The sequence below is a fragment of the Rhinolophus sinicus genome, linkage group LG10 (genome assembly GCF_036562045.2).
Source record: "Rhinolophus sinicus isolate RSC01 linkage group LG10, ASM3656204v1, whole genome shotgun sequence".
In the NCBI taxonomy this organism is placed as follows: Eukaryota; Metazoa; Chordata; class Mammalia; order Chiroptera; family Rhinolophidae; genus Rhinolophus; species Rhinolophus sinicus.
In genome coordinates this window covers 107,891,600-107,916,060 of record NC_133759.1, presented here as the reverse complement: position 1 = coordinate 107,916,060, position 24,461 = coordinate 107,891,600, and the positions used below count along the sequence as shown (strand labels likewise).

Sequence of the window (24,461 nt, the reverse complement as noted above, 5' to 3'; positions counted from 1 at the left end):
AAAAGGGTTAGAAGGAAATGTTTGAAGAGATTAAGTGAAAGGGTCAGGAGAGAAGAGGTTGGGGAAATGGGAGCAATAGAGAAACAAGAAAATAACAAACGTAGGTGGAGGCAAGAGGGGTGCTCAGGGCCTCATGATGCTCGAAGTACCTTTCAAGGGTCACATCTCACAGGTCACTGGAGGCTTCCATTCCTCCTTGGTAATGATAGGTGCTAAACTGGCATTTGTGGAATGAATCAGAACTCCAGAAATTCAGAAGTCCTCTCAAAACCAGGAAGGCTGTCTTTTTTTTCTATGACCATCAGGATTGGGGTTACCCCCCACCAAATTCAAAACTATTTGGCTGGACAATTGTAAGCTCTATCAGGGACTAATTTCGTTTTTCTGAATAGATTTTAAGATCCTCAAGGCCATGCTTTTTAACTAGGTCTTAACATCCATCTGCCACACAAAGCCTGTCTTTTTAAAAAAATCTGAAATACTGGGTTCTGTTCTGATGCTTCCAAATCACATTTGAGAACAGTGTTTACTTCACAGTTCATATTTTTCAAATCCATGGAGAAAGGATGGGAGGGTCAGATCTGGTCATGGGGACATCATGTGGGGAGAAGTCAATGAATCAGGTCAAAGGTAGGTGGGGCCCTGGGGAGATACGCTTTGCTCTGTTACAGAGCAGGTGAGCCTGGACAAACCCACATAGTATTGGGGCTTCTGAGGAGGGATTTGTGACTCAGGCACATTTCTGGACCACCAGGAAGGGGACCAGGGGAAGGCTGGCCAAAACAATCCCAAACAAGAATGTCCCCGTATAGGTGAGTGGATTAGAAAGTATGTGGCAGTGGGCGTGGCCTGCTGGGGAAAGACTTGCACACACAGGCAGCAGGGGCCAAGCTCATCTCGGGCTGACTCCTCACAGATCCAGTCTGGTTTCCTAAAAGAGAAACTCCTAAAAAATGTCTGCAGAAACAAGATGGGCCTGAGGCCTTGCAGCGCCTCCCTGAGGGCACAGAGGAGCAGCAACAACACGGAATGCAGTCAGAAAGCTCGTTTCTCCTCTTTATTAAAGCTAGGTTCTCCTGCCAACAGATGGGGCAGGGCAGAAGCAGCTGGGCCCAGGAGAGGCACCAAAGGCATGCACTCGAGGGGCATGCCAGGAGTGACAGCAAAGAGCCAGCCCCCGGCCATGAGGGGCCAGCCCACCTTGCCCTTGGCCCTTTCTGAGGATTCTGTCCCATGGGGAGAGGAGATGGAGACCAGGACCCCAGCACTCCTCACCACCCCACCCCACCCCCTCACCCAGCCGGGCTAATTCTTACCACCACCATCCAGGCCCTCTTCCCACCCACCAACTACTGTGCCTCCTACCCCCAGCCCCTAGCAGCCTGGCTGCTGGCTCTCCGGCCCCAAGGCCATGTCTATACTAAAACAGAAGGAACTAGGTCTAAAAGGGAATGTAGTTGCTTCAGAATCTGTTTTCTGGCCCCACTCACACTGGCCAAAGAGGCATTAAGGGAGGAGTGGGTCTCACATATGTGATGCCTCAGCTGCGCTCCCCGTGGTTCCCAATGGCCCAGCCTAGAGGGTGTGGTGCCGGCCAGGTGCAGGCCTTGCATAGTTGGGTGCTTGGTTTGTCATGAGCCATGGGTTCAGGCCCTCACCCCCAGCAGTGGACCGCCACTGTGCAGACTGCCCAGTCTGTGACATGGGAAATTAAACAGAAACACTGCCTGCTTCCAGTGTAGAAAAGTGACAGAAGCAGAGTTAAAAGGACCTGCAGGTGTCATAGAGCCCTGATTATAGGATGTGAGAAATGATCCTGCCACCAACCTTAGTCACTTTACACTTGGTTATTAAATCTAAATGAGCATGGGGCTTAGAAGAGCAGGGCCCCATGTGTCCACCTGCTCCAGGAGAGGTGGCAGGCAGCCCAGGGGGGTGAAGGCTGGGGCCCAGGGCCCCCGAGGATCGCTGAGTGTGCCACCTCCAATGCGGAAGGTGAGTACCAAAGGAGTCAAAGGGGACGCTGAGACAAACCGCTCAGCGTGGCGAGCACCTGGCCCACCTCGGTGCTCAAGTGGGGTGAGGAGCGTGGGTGACTCCGGAGAGTAAGGCTTCAAATTCCCTCAGGACAGGTGAACACCTGCGACCCCCCAGCCTGGGGCCACAGATTTGGTTTCTGGCGTTTGCTCCTCCTCCCCAATTCTCACGCCATTCAGGAAATGGAAATAAATACCCCCCGTCAAGTCGGAATCAAAGCTTTCCCAGTCGCACCTCCATCCCCTCGGGTAGGGAGGCGCACTGTCCTGTGGAAACTCACAAGGCTTCCCCTGCTTCCCCACGCGCACAGTCCTTAAAACACCTCGGACATACTCGAACGACCAGAAGGTCCCTAAGTCTTCCACTGAGGGATGGACAACGTCGTCAGCAACGCACCGGAAGTAGCCGAGGCTCCGCCTCCACCACCCACCCTCCCTTGGCGCAAGGGCTTCCTCCTCGCTGTAAATCCCTGTTACAAATTCATCGGCCACCTGTCCCGCGGGCCACCCAAGTCAGAATCCAAGTAAAATAAATAACATCGCTTGCCATCCCTACCGCTTGGCTTCAAAGCACCGACCCAGAGATGTTGCAGTCTTTGTCGGGGTGACCAGTCCAGCCCTCGCCTCGTTTGCTCGGCTCTCTTCTCCCCTCGTGACCTCTACATGGCTGTAGGAGCTGGGTGGCCCGGCTCTCGGGCCGGGCAGGAGGGAAGCCCGAGGCCGGGGGCTGAGGGAAGGCACCGCACCAAGACTGGGACCCTCAGCCCCGCCAGAGGAGCAAAGGGCCGGCGCGCAGCAGCCGGTGCCCGGGTCACCCCGTGGAGTCGGTGGCCTAGCGGGCTGCGCCTCAGTCGGCCTCGGGCGCTCACAGGACGCTCTCCTCGTAGGCGCCTGAGGGCCCCTCGAACGCGGCCGTGTGCTCAGAGCCAAAGCTCGTCCCGCCCGCGAACTCCAGCAGAGTGCTGCCGCGATCCCCCGGCCCGGTGCCCGTGCTTGCGCCAGGTGGCACCTTGGCGGGAGCCTCCGCCTTGGGTGCGGAGGGCCCGGGCGCGGGGCCGGGCGCGCCCGCCGCGCTGCGGTGCGTCTTCATGTGGGTGAGCAGGTGCGAGCTCTGCGAGAAGCGGCGGCCGCAGTTGGCGCAGGCATAGGGCCGCTCGCCCGTGTGTGTGCGCTGATGTGTGACGAGCACCGAGCGCTGCGAGAAGCGCTTGCCGCACTCGGGGCACGGGAAGGGCCGTTCGCCTGTGTGGCCGCGCCGGTGTTTGGCCAGGTTGGAGCGCTGCGCGAAGCCGCGGCCGCAGTCGGAGCAGCGGAAAGGCTTCTCGCCCGTGTGCGTGCGCCGGTGCCGCTTGAAGTCCGAGCTGTGGCCGAAGCCCTTGCCGCAGTCGGGGCAGCGGTGCGGCTTCTCCTCCGCGTGCGCCCACTGGTGCCGCGTCAGCGCTGCGCTCTGCCCGAAGCGGCGGCCGCACTCACCGCACGCGTAGGGCCGCTCGCCTGTGTGCGCGCGCCCGTGCGCCGTCAGGTGCGCGCGCCTGCTGAAGCCCGCGCCACACACGCCGCACACAAAGGGCTTCTCGCCGGTGTGGCCACGTACGTGCGCCGCCAGATGCGAGCCGCGGGCAAAGCGCGCGCCGCACTCGGGGCAGGGGAAGGGCCGCTCGCCCGTGTGCGTGCGCCGGTGGCGCGCCAGGTGTGAACCGTACACAAAGCTCTTGCCGCAGTCGGAGCAGCGGTGCGGCCGCTCACCCGCGTGGTAGCGCTGATGCTTGGCCAGCGCCGCGCGGCGTCCGAAAGTCTTGCCACAGTCGGAGCAGATCCATGGGCTCTCCTCTTCGGCCAGCGCGGCAGGGGCCGGCTCAGCCAGCAGCCCACCGACGGCAGGCCCGAAGGCGTGCAGCCCGCCACCAACGCCCCCGGGCCCGCTCGTGCCGCCAAAAGGGTCGCAGGCTAGCCCTGCACCCTCCACCAGGGAGAGCCGGCCCCCCAGAGGTCCGGACAGGGGGCGCCTGTCGGCCGGCAGCCGCTCCCCGAAGTCTGGAAGGCCCAGGATCGGGAAGCCGTCCGGGTGGAGCCAAGACTTGGGATGCACGGGAAAGTGGAAGCCCAACGAGTGCGAGGAAGGACCTTCGCCCTCCCCCAGGCCGTTACCCAGCTCGAGGAAACGCCTGTCCGGCTCGGGGTCCTCCTTGCTCCTGGGGGTGGGCGCCTCTGCTGCCGCGGAAACCTCCTCTCTCGCCTCGGCCTCGCCTTCTCTGTCTGCTTCACGGGTCTCAGGGCCCTCGGGCCCGGGTTCGGCCTCGGCCTCCTCGGGCCCCGCTGCGGGCGCTGTCTCGCAGGGCTCCCGCAGAGGGCCGTCACTGCCAGGCTCCGCGCAGCCGCCACCGCGCCGGTGGCGCTGGAAGTCAGCACGTAGGCGGAAGGCCTGGCCGCAGTCGGGGCAGCAGTGCGGCCGGTCGGCTGTGTGCACAGCCTGGTGCCGCGCGAGAGCCGAACTCTGGCTGAAACTGCGGCCGCAGTGCGGGCACGGGTAGGGCCGCTCGCCAGTGTGTGTGCGCTGATGCGTGACCAGGTAGGAGCGGCGCCCAAAGCCCGCGCCGCAGAAGGCGCAGCGGTAGGGCCTCTCGCCAGTGTGGATGCGCCGGTGCGTGACCAGGTGCGACTTGTAGACGAAGCGCTTGCCACAGTCTGGGCAAGGGAAGGGCTTCTCACCGGTGTGCGTGCGCTGGTGGATGGCTAGGTGCGAGCGGTACACGAAGCCCTTGCCGCACTCATCGCAGCCGAAGGGCTTGACGGCCGCGTGGTAGCGCTGGTGCTTGGCCAGCCGAGACCGGTGCGGAAACACTTTGCCGCACACATCGCATGTGGTTTCGGGCCTCCCGGCTGGGGCAGCCACCTCCGCTGGAAATGCCCAGGGCGCCAGCAGGTTCGCACCTGGCTCCCGGACCGGCAGGAAAGGCTTCATCTCCGACCCCTCAGCCAGGGCCTCGAGGCCGCCCGGGTCAGGCCCCCAGCCCTCCGGAGTCTGCGCCGAATCCGAGTCATCGGGGCCCCACGTGCCAGGCACATCCCCCACGCCGTAGGCCGCTGACCACAGCCCCGGGGGTTCGTTCTCCTCCTCGGCCACCTCTGCCAGGAAGTCGTCGTCGTCTTCCTCCTCGGGGTCCTCTATGTCGTCAGTCCAGAACCAGGCTCCTGAAGGCGACAAGGGAAGGCCAGAAGACAGGTGAGAAGAGGCCCTGACAGCAGCCCCTTGCAGGCTCCTGCCCCAGGAGATCGTGGCTTCCAGGAACCTGGCTGCTGAGTACCTGGACCTATAAGCATCTAAGCTTTGCTCAGCATCCCTCCCTCTCTGGGTTCTTCTCCACCAGCCTCAGGTTGGTCAGCAGCCAGAGGTGTCCCCTGCAACCCCAGAGCAGAACCAGGAAAGGAGACCAGGAGCTCTCTACACTCACCCTGAGGCTCCAGCAACTGTGTGAGCAAAGCCCAGGCTTCCCCGCTAAGCTGCCCCCAGCCTGGCTTTTCCTGAGCCATGTATTTGGGAAATTGTCCCAAGTTGGCTTAGACTGACAGTGAGCTGCAAGCCACTTTCCATCACAAAAGGACAAGGACCCTCAAGTGCCTGCTGTTCTGTCCCTCCTCCACCAAGCCACACCGACTTCTCCTTTCAGAGCAGAGCGTGGATGTGGGGTCAGGTCTGTAGGGTTTCTCAGTTTATAAAATGGGAGTGCTGGTATGCCTGCCATCGTGATTCACCCAGGAGAGAACTAATATTTATGGAGCAAGCACTAAGTTATACAGGGAACAGGGAAAATGCCTGGCCCATGGGCCCAGGTGTTGCAAAGCACCTGCATGCTTCCTCATATACCCTTTGTGCTGTCTGTCCACGGTGGTTGCCCACCATGCTGTAGGATTCTAGCCTCTGGAAGGTTCAAGTTCCTAAAACAGATGGAGGAACCCCCTCACCCACCACACCCATGTCCGCGATCAGGGCTGAGACCAGGGTCAGCCTCGCGGGGAAGCCTGCATCACTGAGTCCTGTCCCAGAGGGAAGGGTGGGTGAGCATCCCACCCCACCTCAGCCCGTCCTGTGTTCTGTATGGCATTCTGCATATATGGTGACATAGTCACATGGGGAAACAAAGCACAGTGCTGAGGGAAATAAAGCCAGGCACAGAACTGCAAGGGCATGGCTTCAACTATGAAAAAAACATGTACCATATAAAGGAATGCAAAAATGGGTGGTTTTGGGGTGGCCGTATGGCTCCGTTGGTTAGAGAACGATCTCTGAACAAAAGGGTTGCCGGTTCAATTCCCACATGGGCCAGTGAGCTGCGCCCTCCACCACTAGATTGAAGATAACAAGCTGCCTCTGAGCTTCCAGAGGGGTGGCCATTGGCTCAGTTGATGATAGTGCGAGCTCTCAACAACAAGGTTGCCGGTTCAATTCCCGCATGGGATGGTGGGCTGCGCCCCCTGCAACTAAAGATTGAAAATGGCGACTGCACTTGGAGCTGAGCTGCGCTCTTCACAACTAAATTGAAGGACGACTTGGAGCTGATGGGCCCTGGAAAGAAACACACTGTTCCCCAATATTCCCCAATAATTTTTTTTTTAAATGGGTGGTTTTATTTTTTCACACTTTGCAACACTTTCTACGTTTTCTATAGTTAGTAATATACTATTATAGTAAAAATAAGCTTTCAATAAAAGTTTCCTGTTATTAAGCTGAGTTTACCTCCAACTGCCACCCATGGCCACAAGTGAGTGACATGAAGTGGTTATGCCCTCAAGCGGCACAGAAAGGCCCAGCTCCTCATCACTGTGAAGGCAGGACTGTCCCCAGAGGGCGAGGAGGGGACAGTGGAGGACAGGAGTTTGCGCTGCTGGTCAGGTCAGCTGGGAATTCTTTCAGTGAGTCTCAAAAAGGATTCTACCTCTAGACTGGTGAGGGTCTTGAGTAGTTTTAATCTGAGACTCCCTAAGACAGGGGGATTCAAGCTGAGGAACAAGTACATGTTTTAGTGGGGTGAGTGTGCACCCTGGGAACTAGCCAAAGGTCAGTGAGCACCTCCTGGACGAGAAGCTGGGAGGAGTGAGCTGGGTCCCAACGGCTCATCCATAACACCTCTTCCTTGGGCTCCGAGGGCAGCAGGAAGCCTCCTGGATTGGGAAGGTGAGCCCTTGCCCTGTCCCACTTCAGCCTGTGAGCAATGGTGGGCTCTGCAGCGGGGACCAATCCTGGGAGGGAACCTCGTGGAGCTCATCACTAGCTCTGGAGCTGGCATGGCTGCTTGCCCAAGAATGAGAAACACTAAATGTGCAGCAGGGTGGTAAAGGCCACCGCTGACACTGAGCGAGGGGGCACCCAGGCCCCTGGGCAGTCGGAGCTGGCTGCACTCCAACACAAGATGTCAAGAAGTAGCAGGGCCACTGGAGGGGACCCAGGGGGAGACCAGTCTGCCCAAGGCCATGCTCTGTTCCCTAGTCATCTACCACCTAAGTGACCCAGGGTCAGGAGGTCTGGATCCTGCAGTGGGGATACCCAGTTAACCCAGGCTGTGATGGAGACAGAGTTCGAAAGGAGTTTGCTGATGCTTAGATCCAAACCTGCTCTGGACCCAAGTGAGGACTTATCAGGTCAACTTGAGAGACCTGAGCCAGGGCAGAGAAGACGCTCTGAAAAAGGGGCAGGGGTTCTTACCACTGGCCCAGGCGGTCAGACATGGCTGCTGCTTCCACAACCCATGGGAGAGAGCAGAGAAGTAGGCCATGGGAAGTGAGAGCTGGCATTTCATCACCCTGAGACATTTGCTCCTAAGGACTCTGACCGTGGGTGACGACCAGCTAGGCCGAGCCCAGTGCTCTGAGGCCTCATGACAATCCCAGGGGCCAACCTGTCAGCAGAGCCCCAAGGCACTTCCAGGAGGTGCCGTACCCAGGCACTAATGTAAGGGCCCTGTGGCCTCACGCCGAGCATACCTGCACCCCTGATCTGCTGAGAGGTGGAGTGAGGACACGCTTTTCTCCAGCTGTATCCCTGCTCAGTGTAGATGTGGAATGGGAAGAAACTGGGTTCAGCCTGGGGCAGGGATCTGCCTGGCGACTATAAGGGGCATTTGCAAGGGAGGGAGGGACGCTGCCCTCTAACTGGGGCGAGGAGAAAGGTGGCAAGCAAGGGGTGGGGTCAGAAGAGGCGAGGAGCTGGAAGGACAGTACGGCGGGCTTTCAGTCAGCACCAGGGAGGTGGCCGGGCACCTGCGTGGGAGAATCCGGCCAGAATCTAGTCCTTATATGTGGCCCAATTTGTCAAGAAGTACAAGAAAGGAATACACTTGTGTTCCGCAAGGCTACAATTTAGAAACACAGAAACTCTGTCGGGCTCAGAACAGTTAGCGTCTGTCCTGCCCAAACCCAACAATCCCCAACTAGCTCAGCTGCACAGCAGTGAATGTGGGGGAAGGGAGGGAGGCCATTTAGCAGACAGGCCAGTTAGTTAAGGAGGACCTCCAATGCACTCACTCTGCAGTGACCCCAGCCTTTGCTACTGTGTGACCCCAGCAGACAGATGACACGCTGGGATCCTGCACCCACCTCGGGCTCTGCAGGTGAGGGCCAGGGGTGAGGAGTCGGGAAGCATTCCAGGCCCATGAGCCGGACACAGTGACTGGCCCAGCTAGCCAGCCCCCAGCCAGGTTCACAGGGCACAATGTGGCTCTAGCCCAGCACCCTCCAACAAGCATGGAGAACTGGGAGTACTATCCCCATGACAAGAAGCAGGCCAATGCCAGCCTGTGGCCCCTTCACCTCCAGGTGGCATTTCTGAGACGTGCCCATAACAAGGCATAAGTCCCTCTAAGACCCTCTGGACACGTCTGACATTCCAGTCTCATCCTGGAGGCAACAGCGAACTTTCTTGCTGGCCAGAGCCCTCCCGACTCTGAAGCCCAGGAAAGACTCCAAAAGAGTCCCAGAGAATGTGGCTACCCAGGCGGACAGGCCATTCTGCGACAAATGGAAAGTGAGGCCTGCGCTGAGCCCGCCGAGGCCAAGCCAAGTAAGTCAGCTTCCTCATCTGCGAGACGAGACTAAGAATCCCTCCCCTGCTGTTCCCCGGGCTGTTATGAGGATAAACAGTATGTGGGAAAATACTCTGAAGAGTACACACGTAGGCATGGCACTTTCTGTGTTTTTCTGTATTTTTATTTTAAAACACATCTATACGCTGCTCCAAGTCTATCCAGGCACGTGCTTGGCATGAGACATCCAGTGCCCCCACTAGGCTGGCATCACTCCAGCCCAAAGCCAAATATACCTAGTTGAGCGAGGGCCTCCACTGAACCTTCTGAAACACTGAGAATAACTCACAGACCTCCATGAGGCACCTCCACAGATCCAACAGTCCGACGTCCTCAGGTTGGAAACCACAGGTTTAGTTCAAATTCTTTATTCTCCAGACGAGTAAAGTGAGGCTCAGACAGAGGGAGGAACAGAACCAGAACCAGGTCCCAGGTCTCTGGAGACATCTGCCACCCTGAGCGTTTCCTGTACACATTCTTCCCAAAATCTCTCTGGAAGGCCCAGAGCTGCCAACCCAGGCCAGGGGCCTGTTCCCGGGGCCTTCCTGGGAGAGGAGGGAAGGCTGAGGGGGACCCTTTATTCAGAGGTGGTCAAATGGGTGGAGAAGCCACAGGACTGGCTAAAACACTGCCAGGACCCATAGTCTGCTGGCACCTGGGCCATAGTCTGTTAGCCCCTCTGAGCCCTCACTTACAAACAACACCCAGAGGTTTCAAGGTGAGGACTGAGGATCATTTTTAAAGGCTCCTAAGAGGAATCTCTAGATTCTCTAGGGACCTCCCAGCGCTCGGGCCTCCATAGACTGGGACCAAGAGGAGGTAGGCCACAAAGGCCAAGGTTAGCCCATGGCGGCCACCCTATCTCCACGAAACCCACCCCGCAGCACAGACCACTGGTACCAGGCGGCAGCAGAGGTCGAAATCTGGCAAAGCTCTGCAGAGCTGTGTTGGCAGAAAACCCCCAAGATTCTGTCTCATGCTCACCTGTGTAGACGCCAGTGACAATGTCTCCCTCCTCAGGACGGGGGCTATCTGGGACCCATGGTTCCTCTCCTTGTTCCAGCCGGGAGATCAGCTCGGGCTTGGGGATTGGGTATCCTGCCATGGAGAAAAACCGAGGGTAGCTGCGGGGCTGCTCCCGCAGGCCAGCCCTCACACCTCTCTCCTCGTCATCCTTTCCAGGACCAGCCCTCCCATTTCCCTACCCCCCTCTGGAAAATTCCACATTCCCTTCTTTCTAGAGCCTTGCTCTGACACCTGTGGCTCTCCTGCCAAGACCCTCCACACATTTTCATCCATCACCTGACTCCTCACCCCTCAAGGTCTCTGGGGAGTGTACCTGGCTCACAGCACTGCTGGGTACAGCGGGGACCCCAGGACATACCCCCACCCAGAAGCCCTGGGGCTTCCCTGGGAGGTGAGCTGGCCCCAGCATCCCCTTCTCCAAGACCCTGGGGCTCCAGAAGCCACCCTCTCAGACATCAATTGCACCAGGAGGCCTTGGCACAAAAGGCCCTGCTTACCCAAGGACACCAGGATCCCGTAGTTCTCCTGCATGACTTCCTTGTAGAGGTCCCTCTGGTCTGGGTCCAGCCTTTCCCACTCCTCCAGGGAGAAGTACACAGCCACATCTTCAAAGGTCACCAGCCCCTGGAAAACACAGAGCCCTGTTCACTGCTCTAAACTGCCCAGGTGAGAGATGGGGCCTACAAAGGGAGCTACAGAAGATTACCTCAAGGGACTGACCGTGGCCCTGCAACAAGGAGCGCATGGGGACACAGCCCAACACGCCATACCAGCGGGCCTACAAATGCCTGCCTGTACTGGGGGCTTCCTGGCCTGGCTGCAGCCCTGTGAGGCAGGGACCCCATTCCAACTCTGAGACTAGGGACCCAAGCTCAGAGAGGGCAAACACCCAGCTCACACGGGACAGAGCCAGGGTTCACACATACGTCAGGGGACAGCAAAGCCTGTGTGGCTGCCGTGTCCCCTCCTACTTCACTGTCTGGCTGAAGCCAGAGGCCACGTCAGCAGTGTGAGGACCCATGGCTGGGTGTACAGGTGGCACCAACTAAACTGAGTGTGGCGCTGGTGCTGGATCTGACAACTCAGCAGGTGGCAAGCACTCCAGGTAAGGGGCACAGCGCTCCCTTGGGGGAGAGCCAGACCTCTGAAGGAACTGCACAGTGCAGGTGAGTGGGTGGTGGGCCACATGACCAGGACATTGCAGTGGCTTGGGAAGGGTGTGCCCCAGGAGAGTGGAACCACATCCCATGGCTTGGGGGCTGGAGAGATGCCCAGAGCTTCCTGCAGCCGCGGCCCAGCTCACAGCCTGGGCCTGAGGACCGAAGTGCTGCTGCCCTGCCTGCAGGGGTCTCCAGGACAGCAGGAGGCAAGCACCTGGGGAAACCCTGCCTGGTTAACTGAGCTCCAAACGATAGGGCATCTCACCTGAGACCCGGCTGTCAGGAAATCTTCCTCCTCATCCTCATCCTCGTCCTCATCCTCGTCATCCTCATCCTCCAGGTCCCCCTCCCTAGGCAGGGCTGGAACCTGGGAAGCCTGCAGGGCTGAGGGGAAAGATCTCTTAGGAGCCAGCTGCCCTGGCCACCTCTGCCAATTCAGCAAGCATGGTCAGGAGCTCCTGGCCACTGCCCATTTCAAAGCCTGGTCCCTGATGTCCCAGGCCCAGCTCCACCCTACTGGGCCACACAGCTCTCCCGGCCTGCCCGCCAAGCCCCCCACCTCCCTTCCCTCCCCCAGCGCCAGCTTTTTCTTACCCGATTCCTGAAGAACTGGGAACCTGGCATCACCACCGCGGCAAAGGCGCTCCTGGGTCCCCAACTCTGGACTCTGCGTGTCCACCGGCACCACCTCCACGTCCTCGTCCTCCTGCAGCTCCACCTCCACCTGCCCCCTTTCTGCATCCAGCTCGTCTTCCGCGTCTTCCCCTACCATCTCCTCCTCCTCCTCTCTCTCTTCCACCTCTTCCCTTTTTTCTTCCTCCTCTTCCTCCTGGTCAGGATCACATTCCGAGCTGTCCTCTGCGCTCTCCAGCTGGGCGGCCGGGGAGTCTGGAGCCGTGTGAAGGGCTGCCATGTTCTCTGGACAGAAGCCTCAGCTCGGCCTAGAACACAGACAGGAGGCAGCGATGAGCGGGCCCAGCACGGGCCTCACGCCGCCAGGTGGGACGCAGAGTGTACTGCACCCACTGTGTAGTGAGGGCAGGACTGGAGCTCTGCATGATCTCATGTGACAGAACAAGACATTCTGTCTGCACATAAGCTGCCCAAAGAGCCCCTCTCTGCGACCCCCCCATTATGTGGTCTCAGCTCTTCCCTGCCAGCAACTACACACGGGGTGGACTGCTGGGAGTAAATCAGGGGTTCATCCCAGGTCTTTATCCTCAAGGACCAGGCAACAAGGCCCGAGGATGGCCTGAGTTTAGCTGAAAGGGGTGAGTGCGGCCTGCAAGGAACAGCCCACCTGCTAGGTAGAAGGAGGTGCTCACCCAGCCCTCAATGTGCACGAACTCGGCCTGGCAGGGGATGTCAGAGGAGAGGTCTATGCACGGGCAGGCTGTGGACAGGTGAGAAGTGAGACAGGGTGGGACACAGGGCAGAGATGACAGGTACAACCTACCCTGGGCAGCCAGCAGGTCAGGCTGCCTCCTGCGAGGGGCAGCAGAGAAGAGGCCCTGAGCATGCATTACGCCAGGGGTGTCCAAACTGCAGCCCGCGGGCCAAGTGCAGCCGCAATCCATTTTTAACTGGCCCGCAGCAAATTCCAAAAATACATTTAGTTTACTTAAATAAACCAGGTGCGGCAATACGGACTTCACCTCGAGTGAGTGGCCCGGCTGTTTGTGCGTTTTACCGCATATGGCCCTTGGTGAAAAACGCTGAAAAAAGTTTGGACACCTCCGCATTACGCTCTGCGCCTCCCTTCCCCCTGACTCCGTCCAGGACATTTGGAAAGAGCTCAGCAGGAAGAGCTCAGAGATCTGGTTCATCGCTAGACCAGCAAAAGTGATATGAAATGCCCTGGGACAGCTCTTCAAGTTTGGGGATCAGAGAATCTTCAGAGCTGAGTGGTCAAAGCCCCAGTGGCTTACAGGCTCCTACTCTTAGACCAATGTCACAGCCAGCTCAACCCAGGCACTCAGGGGAGACAGCCATGCCACACAGGAAGGGAGGCCGCAGGCCCTGGGGCCACTCCTCCCTCCCAGCTGCATGTCCTTCACCAGCCCCAGTGGGGTCCCAAGGGCAGGACAGTCACAGTTTCGATGAGTCAGCTTCCATGGCTCCTTGAGTGTAAGCCTAAGAACAGGTCCATCTCCCGGCACCGGCTCCATCAGTATCTCAGACTTGAACAGGTTCATTTCCAAAGTGAGCCAAGCTCACTACAAGTACAGCAACCCAGAATCCTGGGATGAGGGCATGAACCCCGGAAGGATCCTGAAATGTCGGGCCGCGCAGGGCAACTGGGCGCACCCCAGCTCATATGACTCTACCAATGGAGAGAATCTGCCACAGAACGCCTAAAACAGGACAGGGTCATCGGCAGAAAGACACCCAGGGTCATGAGAACAGTTCAGACCACTGGGTCCCCCCAGGTGAACTGCTCAGGCATTAGCTCTTACTCCAGATCTCATCACTTTTCTAATCATAAGGCAGTGTACACCCACTTTCTGAACTGTTTTGAGCTGCTGCTTTAAAATCCACACTTTAACAGCTCAGGAGCTCAGAGCATTCATGTAGCTCCTCCCAGAGGCCAAGATGCAAGTCCAGGGGTTGGGGTACACTGGTGCCCAGAAGCCCCCTCTGTCCCAACCCTTATGCTCCCCCCGACTGGCTCCAGCCCCATTCTAGATTCACAACCACTGAACCCAAGTTCACAGGTAAAGAACTATGGCTAGGAGGCAATTCACCGCAGCCTGCAGCCTCACCCAGAGCCGGTCTCCACAGCTCTCTGGGTGTGTGAAGGTGCCTAAGGTGTAGCAATGTGTGCTATGTGTCACCCTAGCCACCTCTAGGAACATGCAGCCCTGCCCAGCACTCAGGGCAATGAGAATCCTCAGCAGAGGTTTTCCAACTGCTACCTACCTCAGCCTCAGAGGAGGGCTTTTCTTACCCAGGCCTCAGGCTGCAAATTCAGGCTGAGCCAGACTCCATGCCAAGCCAGGCAAAGCTGCCTCCTGCCTGACCACCACCCACAGTGGACTCCCACAGGCCAGGCCACAGTATCCAGGAACTGACACTCAAAAGAAGAAAACTCCGTGGCTTTGGAATAACGTGGGACCATGCTCGTTCCACCTCAGGACCTGTGCACGTGCCATCCCCTCTCCCTGGAACTCTCCTCCCCTCTTCCTCGCTCATCCTCTGGAGGCAGCAGCCCCCTGGGCCCCAGTTAACACACAGTGCCCTGGACTCTGCCCTTGCAGCACCCATATTTTTTACACACTTAAGGAACTGTCTGCTCATTGCCTGTCTTCAAGATACACGGTCAACTCCAGAAAGCCACTGGTTCCCTTCGCTCATCTCTGAATCCCCCCAGGCCAGGCACAGAGTAAGTGCTGAAATTCTCACTGAAGAAATGACTGAAATCTGTAGTCAATGTGATGAACATGACATTTTTAAAAGTCAGTCTTTTGGCCCCACTGTCACATTCCAGAACATACTGACTACTGTTGAGGGTCCATCCAACTGGAAGCCACCCCAGAGGCACTGGAGAGTCTCTGTGTCCAAAGTGCTTTGGCCTGAAGTCCCTTCTCCCAAGAAGTGTACCTGCTGGTGACCAGAGAAGGGAAAGGACCAGCAGCCGTGGAGGATGGCAGTCACCCTGCAGATGGGACGAGGGCCCTGCATAGTGACACACCCCATATACCTCGACACAGAATACAGAACAGAATGGTTCTGAAAAATGGACCTCAGTAATTTGAACACTACATTCTTTCTGACTTCCCAGGCCAGATGTGTGCTGGGCAGGCGCCCCCAAACCCGCACACTCTCCTTTCTTCTCTTTCCAGCCTGTCAGCCCACCAGAAACATACTCTGCTCACTTCCTGGCATCCAATTCCAGGGCAGAAGCCACAGAGGGTCAGGTAAGCAGCTTCATCAACACAAGCTACAGGTCATCCCAGACCCGTGATTCCACTGGAGCCCTGCACCCTAGGATACAGTGCTGCAGACAGTTAGAATTGGGGGGTGACAGGATGCCCTCCACAGGGAGAAGGGAGGACCCCAGGTACAGAAAGAAGTGGCAAAGTTTGAAAACTGTTAGAAATTCTCCACAAAAGTGGAGAAGTAGGGGAAATGTGTGGGTGCACATGGATTCCTTCCCTCTGGGCGGCCTTACTGACTATACCCGTTATTCAAGGTTTTCCAGGTTTTCCTCCTCCAGGAAGCCTTCCTTCCCTGACTACCAGGGTCCTCACTGTCGTTCCACTGATTTGAGCTCCACTACTCTCCTGGGTTTGCTCCTGGTGCAGGTGTATCCACGGGCCATCCCAGCTCCCTCACCACACTGGGCAGCTCCCCAGACCTGCCAACACTTGCTGAAGCAAACCAAGTTCCAGGGTCTCACCACACAGGCACAGATGGGGGCCTGATCCTCCTGCTCCCCCGCAACCCCCACTGGGCCCTCCACCAAAGGCCAGCCCCTCACCGACCTCTGCAGCCACATGGAGCAGCCCAGACCCTATCCAATCCCAATGATGGGTTCTCCTACTTGCCTAAAGGCACCAGAAGACTCATCATAACAGCCCACTGGGGGGCCTCCATTTGCACATGAGGGAAGACCCAGACCAGGCCCCCAAGGTCACTAAGCAAGCTTGCGGAGGGGGGGGGGGCTCACAGGGAGGATGGTCAAGTCACCTCCATTCCTCCAGAGGTCTCATTGGGTCACGGGCTCCCGCAGAAGCCCTGGCAGTGACAATCCCTCTTGGATGGGTGTGTCTCCAGGGGTGGCCATGACCCAACTCGCCCTCGGGCCCAGACGGTGGCGGGCACCTCCGGAGGAGTCGCGCGTGTCCTCCCCAGCCCGCCTACTTCGTGCTGCCCGCCTGGACGGGTCCTGGGGGTCGGAGCCCGCCCCATCGCGCAGGCCCCGGTGGGGAGACACGGGCTGCGTCAGGCGTGGGCGCGGCCGCCGAAGGCCCGGCCACCGAGCCGCCCGGACCCCGCCAGACGCGGGCCCAGGCCCTGTCTGCCCCGCCGCGCGCCGCGGCCTCCCCACGGGCTCCCGCGCCGGCGTCGAGGGGCGGCTCGGCCCCGGCCCCACGCCTGCGCCCACGCCGCACCTGCCGTCCGCGCCGCTTTCCGCCGGCCCCGCCACCCACTCACCACGAGCGCCGGGCTGACCAAGCCGCTGCCGGACGCCGGGGCCAGGCAGGGCCTGCGCGCCCCGCGCTACACAAAGTGACGGCCCCGTAGCTGCGCGGCGGCGGCGCGTGGGCACCGGAAGTGCCGCCGCCGGCCCCGCCCCGCCCGAGCCCACGGGGGGGCACTTCCGGTCACGCGGGGTCGAGCGCGGCTCCTAGAGGGGGCGTGCGTGGAGCCAGAGGAAACGCACCGCGTGCGATTGCGCCCTCGGCCCGGGACCGGCGCTCGTACGCACCCGCAACCCCACCCCTGGGGACCCCGGCGCTCCTTGCCCCGCGATCCGGGTCTTATCTCTGAAGACGCCGGTCCCCCACCTCGAGACCCCAGCCAACCCCTGGAGACCCAGGCGCATCCGCCCTGCTCCGAAACACCGACCCCATCCCTGGGGACCCTGCCCTGACCCTGGAGAACCCCGGGAGGTCCAGCGGATCTGAGCGCACCCCCTCCCCAAAGCCGACCTGGCTTCCTCGTTCAATCATTCAGGGACTGCACTGAGTGCCAGACCTGCACTGGGCCCAACCCGTCCTGGGGACCCTCCCCAGGTCCCACGACAACGGAGAGAGGTGATGACCCCTACGGGGCCTCGTGGAAGCCATCCCTATGGCCCTCATGCCGTCAGATCTGGACGTGGGCGGTCCCTTGCGGATGATCAGGAAGGACTCTAGCGGGTGGGCCAGGTGCCCACAGCTTACCCGCCCCGCTTCTGGGGCCACTAGTGAATGTAGGGCCAATGATAGGTAAACTGAGGGTGGGGGGGTAGGTTACCCAAAGTGGACGAGGACAATTGCTCCGACCAGGGGTCGCTGAATAAATGCAATAAGAGCCTCCGGGAAGAGACCCTTGATCAGGACCATGGGGAGGGCCCGCCTCTGGGAAAGGAAAGGTCTTCGAAGCAGAGGGAAGGAGAAGCGATAGGTCGCCCTAGGGGCTGTGAGAAGGTGAACTCGGTGGACTCCGGCCACCCGCAACCCTCCAAACCTGTCTGCATCCATCTCCAGGTTATGATCTGGGGCCTGATGGTGAGCTCTTGTACCCACAGAAGATGGGGCCCCTTTCAGCCTGGCTGCACCCCCAGTCAGGAATGGTGTGGCCTGGCTCCTTCCCACTGGCACCATTATCCTTATATTTTCTGTAGTGGCCCTAACCCTGAACCCTCAAGACAGGGCAGGTTTACACCTGCCTAAAATAACAGCTTCTGCCCTCTAGAACCTCAGCTGCAGCAGGTGAACTCAGGCCCACAAAGGGCTCCAACCTCTGGCCCACAGAGGGGTGCAGCCCCTGCTCGAAGCCTTGCCTGCCAGAACCCACAGCACCAGCTCGCTGCCTGTCCTCCAGCTGAATCTCACTCCGCACAATGACTGTTTGGCTCCTGGTGTTTTAAAAATGTTTTAAAATGAATAACCTTTAAAAATTGAAGGTGTCTTGTAAAAAGATTTTAAAAATCCGAAGTTCTGCCATTGCAGAGCCCACAGTTTGCAGGGCACTAGTTGGGGGCCTGCAAAGTGACCACCCCTGTGGATGAGACTGGGCTCTGCCGTTCTCAGTGTCTACCATCCCCCCACCTCTCTCCAGGCCCACTTCCAGGTGGCACCATCTGTCTGGTCCTATGGGTCTCTATGCTTTGGGACCTTGGACCCCTAGCTTAGAACCTTACTTACCCTTCACCCCCAGGTGGTCCCAATGAGAGGATCCAGTTGTAGAATAACTAAGGAGAACAGTGTAGGCCAGGAGAAGGAACTGGGGCCCCAGAGACTGGCTGGGGCAGGGAAGAATGTTGGGCCCAGAGCGCTGGAGGGGTGGAGATGGGGCCACCAGTGGGAGCTGTGATTGTGAGGGAGGGATGAGAATACCTCAACCTGGCCCTCCCCCATCCCATCCCACCCACGCTGCCCACTAGGCAAATCCACTCATAATGTGAAGGGCCAGGGAGCCCAGGGGATGCCGTTGCAGTCAGGGCCCAAAGCCAGGTAAAGAACAAACGGAGGAGAGAGCAGATAAAACTCAGCAGCTCCATTCCTGCCTGGGAACCCTCCATCTTGCCAGGCAGGGACTCTGCATCTCCCCAGCATCTCCTCTTGGCCTGTCTCCACCTGATACCTAACCCAAGACCAGATTTTCAAGGGCGTGGAGTCCACCAGACTCTCCTCACTCAACAGTCCCTGCCCTCCATGAGGTCTGGTCCCTGCCTGAATCTCCAGAAGCTGAGCAGAGAGGCTGCTGCCCCTCGGCCCCTCTGTTTCCTCCGTCTCTGAGGTTCTCCTCCCCATGAGCCTCTCCTTCCTGCGCTGTGACAGGCAGAGTCCCCAAAGCGCTCCCAGCCAGGACACTGAGTGATGCAGCCACACAAAAGCCACACAGTCCACCATATTCAGCGTGTCCCAGGTCAGTTAGGCTTATCCCTCCCCTGCTCCACACCTGCAACTTCAGGAGCAAGGTGTGCTCAGGTAGACAGCCCATTATTCTGTGAGAATGAAACCTAAGCCACTTGATAGAAGCCTTAGGGTTTGTGTTTATTTTAGAGTCAAAAAACTAAAATTTGCCTCTCTTGTGATCCTACCCGAGCCTGTTCCTTACAGGTCTGCTCTCCACTGGACCCGGATTGGAGTCATTTAGGGCCGACTGAATTGACTGTGGGGTTTCTCAGGACTGAAAATGACAATCCTGCCTGGCAGTGACAAAGAGCCCTTTGAGGACAATTAGAAATGTGAACAAGGGGTTGGTATTATAGGTTATGAACAATGGGAATTGAGAGGGGCTTTGTGCCATTTTTTGACGTGATGAGCTGGAATCTAGATGTGCCAAAGTTCTGCCAACATGCTTCTTCGAGGGGCAGCCAATGGGCAACCAACACAGGATCATCACAGGAAGGGACCCAGTCCCCCTTGAGGCCTCTGCCAACATGAAGCGGCCCGGGGAGGGAAGGCGTATGGGCCTGAATGGGGCTGCTCCACCCTCCACCCAGCTGCTGCGAGCCAGAAGGAGAGGGGAGAGAGGTGGTTGGCAGTGTATGCCCGGCCTGTGCACCCCAAGACAGAGGAAGCATCAAGAACAAGAAAAACAAAGAGCCAAACTGGATGCTGTCACTCGGCCCAACCAGTGACTGACCTGTTTGTCAGCAGCTCTTTCCCTCAAGGGTGCTGCGAAGGGGCTGGTGAAGGAAGGCTGGGCAGGGGGAACGGCAGCCCCTCTCAGCCACAAGGCTAGCCTCAGCTTGAGCTTCTCCTGCACTGTGCCACCTGGTCTGGTCTGGGAGGAGCAGCGGTGAGGGACGCAGGGCCTCCATGCCCAGAGGAAGGAAAGTCCCAACTGTGGGGTGCAGACTGAGCCCTGGGCCAGGAGCTGAGGGAAACAGAGGTGAGGAGGTTCCTATGCCTTCATTGGACAGGTGCTATTTCACCCAAGTCTGAAAGGCAGCTAGAGACTGGTACGCAGTGGGGCAGGGGAGACCTGGCCTATGCAAGAGGCTGGAGGTGGGAAGGTTGGGGCAAGTCTGAGGGGCTGGGCATCCCATGGCCGGAGCCCCACACCTCCCTGGGGGCCCCATGGCAGCAAGAAGCCACCAAAGACATCAGGAAAGGACAGGTCATGGCTTACCAAGATGACGGGTACAGGTGGGTATTAGGGAGCTGTCCAAAGGCTGTTGCGGTATCCTGGGTGGAAAGTGACAAGGCTTCAAGATGACAAAGTATCAGTCCATTTGGGCTGCTATAACAAAGATCCCATAAACTGGGTGCTTAAACAGCAGACATTTACTTCTTGCAGTTCTAAGGCTAGGAAGTCTGAAAGCGTAGGCAGATTCAGTGTCTGGTGAGGACCGCATCCTAGTTCATAGCTGGGACCTTCTCACTGTGTCCTTCCATAGTGGAAAGGGTTACAGAGCACCCTGGGGTCTCTTTATTAGGGCATTAATCTCACTCTTGAGGGTTCTACCCTCAACCTAATCACCTCCCAAAGGCCCCACCTCCTAACACCATGAGAGTGGGGGTTAAGATTTCAACATACGACTTTGACGGGGACACAAACATTCAGTTCATAGCAGATGACGGAGTTAAGCTGTGGACACAGGAATTGCTGTTGGGGGGAATCAGATCACTTGGGAACACACCCTGGTTCCGTGAACATTGACACTGTTGTGAAGGACTCTGCCCATCACCCTTCCAGAGGGAGCCCCTCTCTGCCCCAGCCCCTCCCTCAGTTGCCCCAGCCTGCCCAGGCCCCAAGTCCATCCTAGCCTCCTGCCCAGCAGGGCAGGGCAGGCTGGCAGAAAGTGGTTATGCTGGGGCTGGGCAGAGCAGGGCCGGGCCAGGACTGCCAGAGGGCAGAAAGGAGGTGCAGACAGAGACGACAGAAGTGTCCACCAAACAGGGAGAGTGAGGGTCAAGTCCAGTCCCCTGCCATGAGGTGGAAAGGACCAAGTGGGAGTGGGGTGTGGACTGCAGATAGAGCAGTAATGGGGGGTAGTGGTGACAGATTCTCTCCTTGACTAAACTTTGAGTCTGAGCCTCATCTCAACTTCTGGGCTTTCGCATCTGTCTTTGTATCTATCACACAGTTTTAGCAAAACTCCTGTCAAGTCAGGTTAACCAGAATCCCCACCCTGGATATCTGATCCCCTTCCATATCTGACCAAAGTCCTCACCCCACTGTCCCCCAGGTGGTGTCTCATCACCCTGGCCTGCCTTCAGCAAGAATCCTGTCAGGTCTGCTTACCCAGAATCCCCCCAACCACCGATGTTTTCGTCCTCTTAGTAATTTTCCATCCACTGACTCCCCAATCACCCCTATATACCACCTTACTCCTTGGCCATAAATCCCCACTTCTCTTTGCTGTATTCACAATTGGGTCCAGCTCTATTCTGAGGTCTCTTTTCTCTTATTGTATTAGGTCCTGAATAAAATCTGTTTTTACTGCTTTAACTATAGTCTAGCTCTTGTTCTCTTAATGGTGGCACTTGGGCTCTCTCCCCATGCTGGGCACATGGGGCTGGGTGAGGACATCAGTCATCACCCCTCTGTGGCAGCCCCCGGTGTGACAGCCCAGGAGGGCTTCCTATAGGAGGAGACAGTTGAGAGCCGAGTAGGCTTGAGCTTTGTCCAGCCAGTGGACTAGCTCCTGAAGCTCACCTGCAGGTGGGTCTGTGTAGAGGTGGGGCTGGCCCAAAGCACACATGCTCCAACAGAGATATCCTGGGCCTCACAGAATCACATACGCACCTAGAGGCCCCATATCTCCCACGTCCCTATGGTGAGCCACAGGGAAGCTGGCACACAGAGTGGGCTTCCTGGAAACCGCTGGGTGGGCTGGCAGCCTTCTCCCTGCCCGCATGCATCACAGAGGGCAGAGCAAAAACTAGGCAGAGGACGCTGCCCGGGGAACTCTACTTCAGGAATATTTTCATGTGCCCCAAACTGTTCATAGATCTATAACAGTGACATGGAAATTGTGTTAATGCAGAAGTATGATTTTTTTTGGAGACCGTTTGATTTTGTACATCTTATTTTTATGTTAAGAAAATAACTTCTTGAGGCGGCCAGATGGCTCAGTTGGTTACAGTGTGAGCTCTAAACAACAAGGTCAGTGGTTCGATTCCCACATGGGCCAGTGAGATGCACCCTCCACACTAGATTGAAAAACGACTTGACTTGGAGCTGAGCTGTGCCTCCCACAACTAGACTGAAAAACACGATTTGCCATCCTGGAAAAACACACTGTTCCCCAATATTCCCCAATTGAAAAAAAAAAAAAGAAAGGAAGAAAGAAAATAACTTCTTTAAAAAATAAGTATTCCTCCAGGTGAATTTGGGAAATTTGTCTAGATTGGTTTCAGCAGTGAGGAACAGTAAGTCCTAAGCAATAGTTTATGCAAACCAAGGTGTCACTGTCTGCAGGCCAGAGGCATCCTTAGGAGGGTGGGCCCATCATATGAATGTTTTATAGATTTGACTGTCTCTCATTCCCTGGAGAGTCTCTATTTTACCGGAGAATCTGGGGCTTAGCCAGCCAGCCCCACATATGGCACAAACATAACCCAGGGAGGGGTCAGTCAGCCCAAAGAGATATTTACCTAGTTGCCGAGAAGCAAGAGGACACTGTGCCCTACTGCCACTGTGGTGACTAACACAGCACAGAGGGCCGGAGGGACTTCACACCTGGGTCCCTGTCTAGCACTAGTCCTAAAGTAGATATAACCATAAGCCCTTTCCTGGCCCCTCACAAACAACCTTAGCCCCACCTTTTTGCAAAACCTTGCAGACATGATCATTATATGAATATTTAAAACTAATTCTATTCTTGGTAACTCTGTGGGTTTTTAATAAAATTCCCATTGCATTTTTTTTGCACTTGATGAGCCAACCTTTTGAAGCCAGGACTCCTTTACAAAACTTCCCAAGTAAAACTCCTTTCTTTTAGTACATGTGCTGCCGAAGCGAGCACTACAACTCCTTTCTTAATGCTCTTTTCTCCATGTGTTTCTTCTGCATCTTCCAACACACAGGGATTAGTCAGGCCTGACTGGCTGCCTGCACAGAAGGGCAGAAGTGTGAGGCAGGCACAGAAAAGCAGAGCTCCCCCCACGATGCAAGGAGTGAGGAAGCAGGAGTGAAGGTGGCAACGGCTGACTTTGCAAGTCGAAGAACCACTTGATGGGGCTGAACTGCAGGGAGGAGGTGGGGTGGAGCCCTTGCAAAGCCCTGAAGGGGGCTGTGTGCACTGGGCAGGGGACACATTTTAAAATTTGTGTGAAGGCGCCATGTAGATGGTGATGGGCGTGGACACACCATTCTGCACCTCTCAAAAAGCTTGTCAGAGAGTCAGGAGGAGGTCAGGACCACCAGGCAAATTCCTCTGTGGCTCCTGCTGAACCCCAAGCAGACAGTGCTGGCCAGGTGGCCATGTGCCTGGGTCAGAAAGATGCCTGCAGAATTCCAGAGCTGATTCCACAGGGAGAGAACTTCTGAGGATCGGAGGATGCAAAATCCTGGGACTCACGTGACAATAAAACCTGGAAATATTAGGGGGGAAAAGATGAAAACATAATTCAAATGCCAATAACTTTATGTGACCCATGTAACAATGGCAATGATTCTATGTGACCCCACATTATTTGATCTTGCACCTGTGTCCTACCTAAAACTGCCTGGTGTCCACTAACCACGTGTGTCTTACCTTGAGGAGCCACTGCTGTGATGGTGAGGAGGGGGGAGGTCAGGAGTGGGGAGGCCTCTCTGGCCTTGCCCAGCCCCCAGCCTTCAGGTCCTGGGATTTTGGCATCAACCTACATCTCCCCTGCCCCAGGGCTCTGTCATTCGCTGCTGTCCCTGCCTCCCCTCCCTTTAGCCTTGTCACTCTCTGATTTCCCTTCCAGGTCTTGGGTGAGAAGGTGTCATGCGTCTCTGCAAATGGGATCCCCCCACTCCTGACAGAGGAAGCCAAGCCTGGGACTCACTGGCCCTGGGACCTGCAGCGCCTCTGGCCAAAATCCCTTCCCTGCTTTAGCAGGGCCAGCTGATCCTAGCCAGGCTGGCTGTGCCTAGAGCCTGGTCAGAGGTCCAGCGGCCAGGAAGAGAGGCGGAGCAGATCTTAAGGAGGGCAGGTTTGCCCTGAAAGACATCTTGCCTCAGTGAGACTTCTCTGCATGGTCTTTGGACAAAGTGGAGGGGGGTGGGGCAGGGGCACAGCTGATATTTTTAGCAAGAGAAATTGGGCCGCTTCTGTGGGCTCAGAGGTTGGGGAAGTGTGGGGGCTCAGTGTTCTCAAGTACATTGCCTAGATATCCCCAGTCCTGGCCGCTGCGCTCGCCTCAGACCCTGTGCCTGGTCTGCGGGAGTCGGCCTTTGGAGGAAGGAAATGAGTCTCTCTAAATGCTGCACAAGGCTTCCTGACTGTCCCTCTGCGCCTTAAGTTGGTAGCGATGAACCTGAACCTCCCATTTCCCCTCATCATGGCAGTAACTGTGCTCAGCAGA

At 57.4% G+C, this 24,461-nt stretch overlaps 1 protein-coding gene across 2 annotated transcripts; it reads right to left on the bottom strand.

Moving 5' to 3' along the window:
• Positions 1–1,043: 1,043 nt before the first annotated feature.
• Positions 1,044–16,613, bottom strand: ZNF316 (zinc finger protein 316). 2 transcript variants are annotated; one of them, XM_019753662.2, is made up of 6 exons: positions 16,456–16,613; positions 11,893–12,239; positions 11,564–11,682; positions 10,636–10,762; positions 10,097–10,210; positions 1,044–5,228 (listed from the first exon to the last, which is right to left on the bottom strand). In XM_019753662.2, the coding sequence occupies exons 2-6, from the start codon at positions 12,209–12,211 to the stop codon at positions 2,902–2,904; spliced, it is 3,006 nt and encodes a 1,001-aa protein (XP_019609221.2). In that variant the 5' UTR covers positions 12,212–12,239; positions 16,456–16,613; the 3' UTR covers positions 1,044–2,901. The 2 variants fall into 2 exon arrangements, with proteins under 2 accessions (XP_019609221.2, XP_074170057.1); XM_074313956.1 differs by having other exon boundaries at positions 16,413–16,589.
• Between the last annotated feature and the right edge of the window lie 7,848 nt (positions 16,614–24,461).

Coding starts and splice junctions, on each gene's coding strand:
- ZNF316 (XM_019753662.2), bottom strand. CDS start 12,211: ATGGCAGCCCTTCACACGGCTCCAGACTCCCCGGCCGCCCAGCTGGAG. Junction 11,683..11,892: donor CCCAGTTCTTCAGGAATCGG/GTAAGAAAAAGC, acceptor CTTTCCCCTCAG/CCCTGCAGGCTTCCCAGGTT. Junction 10,763..11,563: donor TCCTGACAGCCGGGTCTCAG/GTGAGATGCCCT, acceptor TGTGTTTTCCAG/GGGCTGGTGACCTTTGAAGA.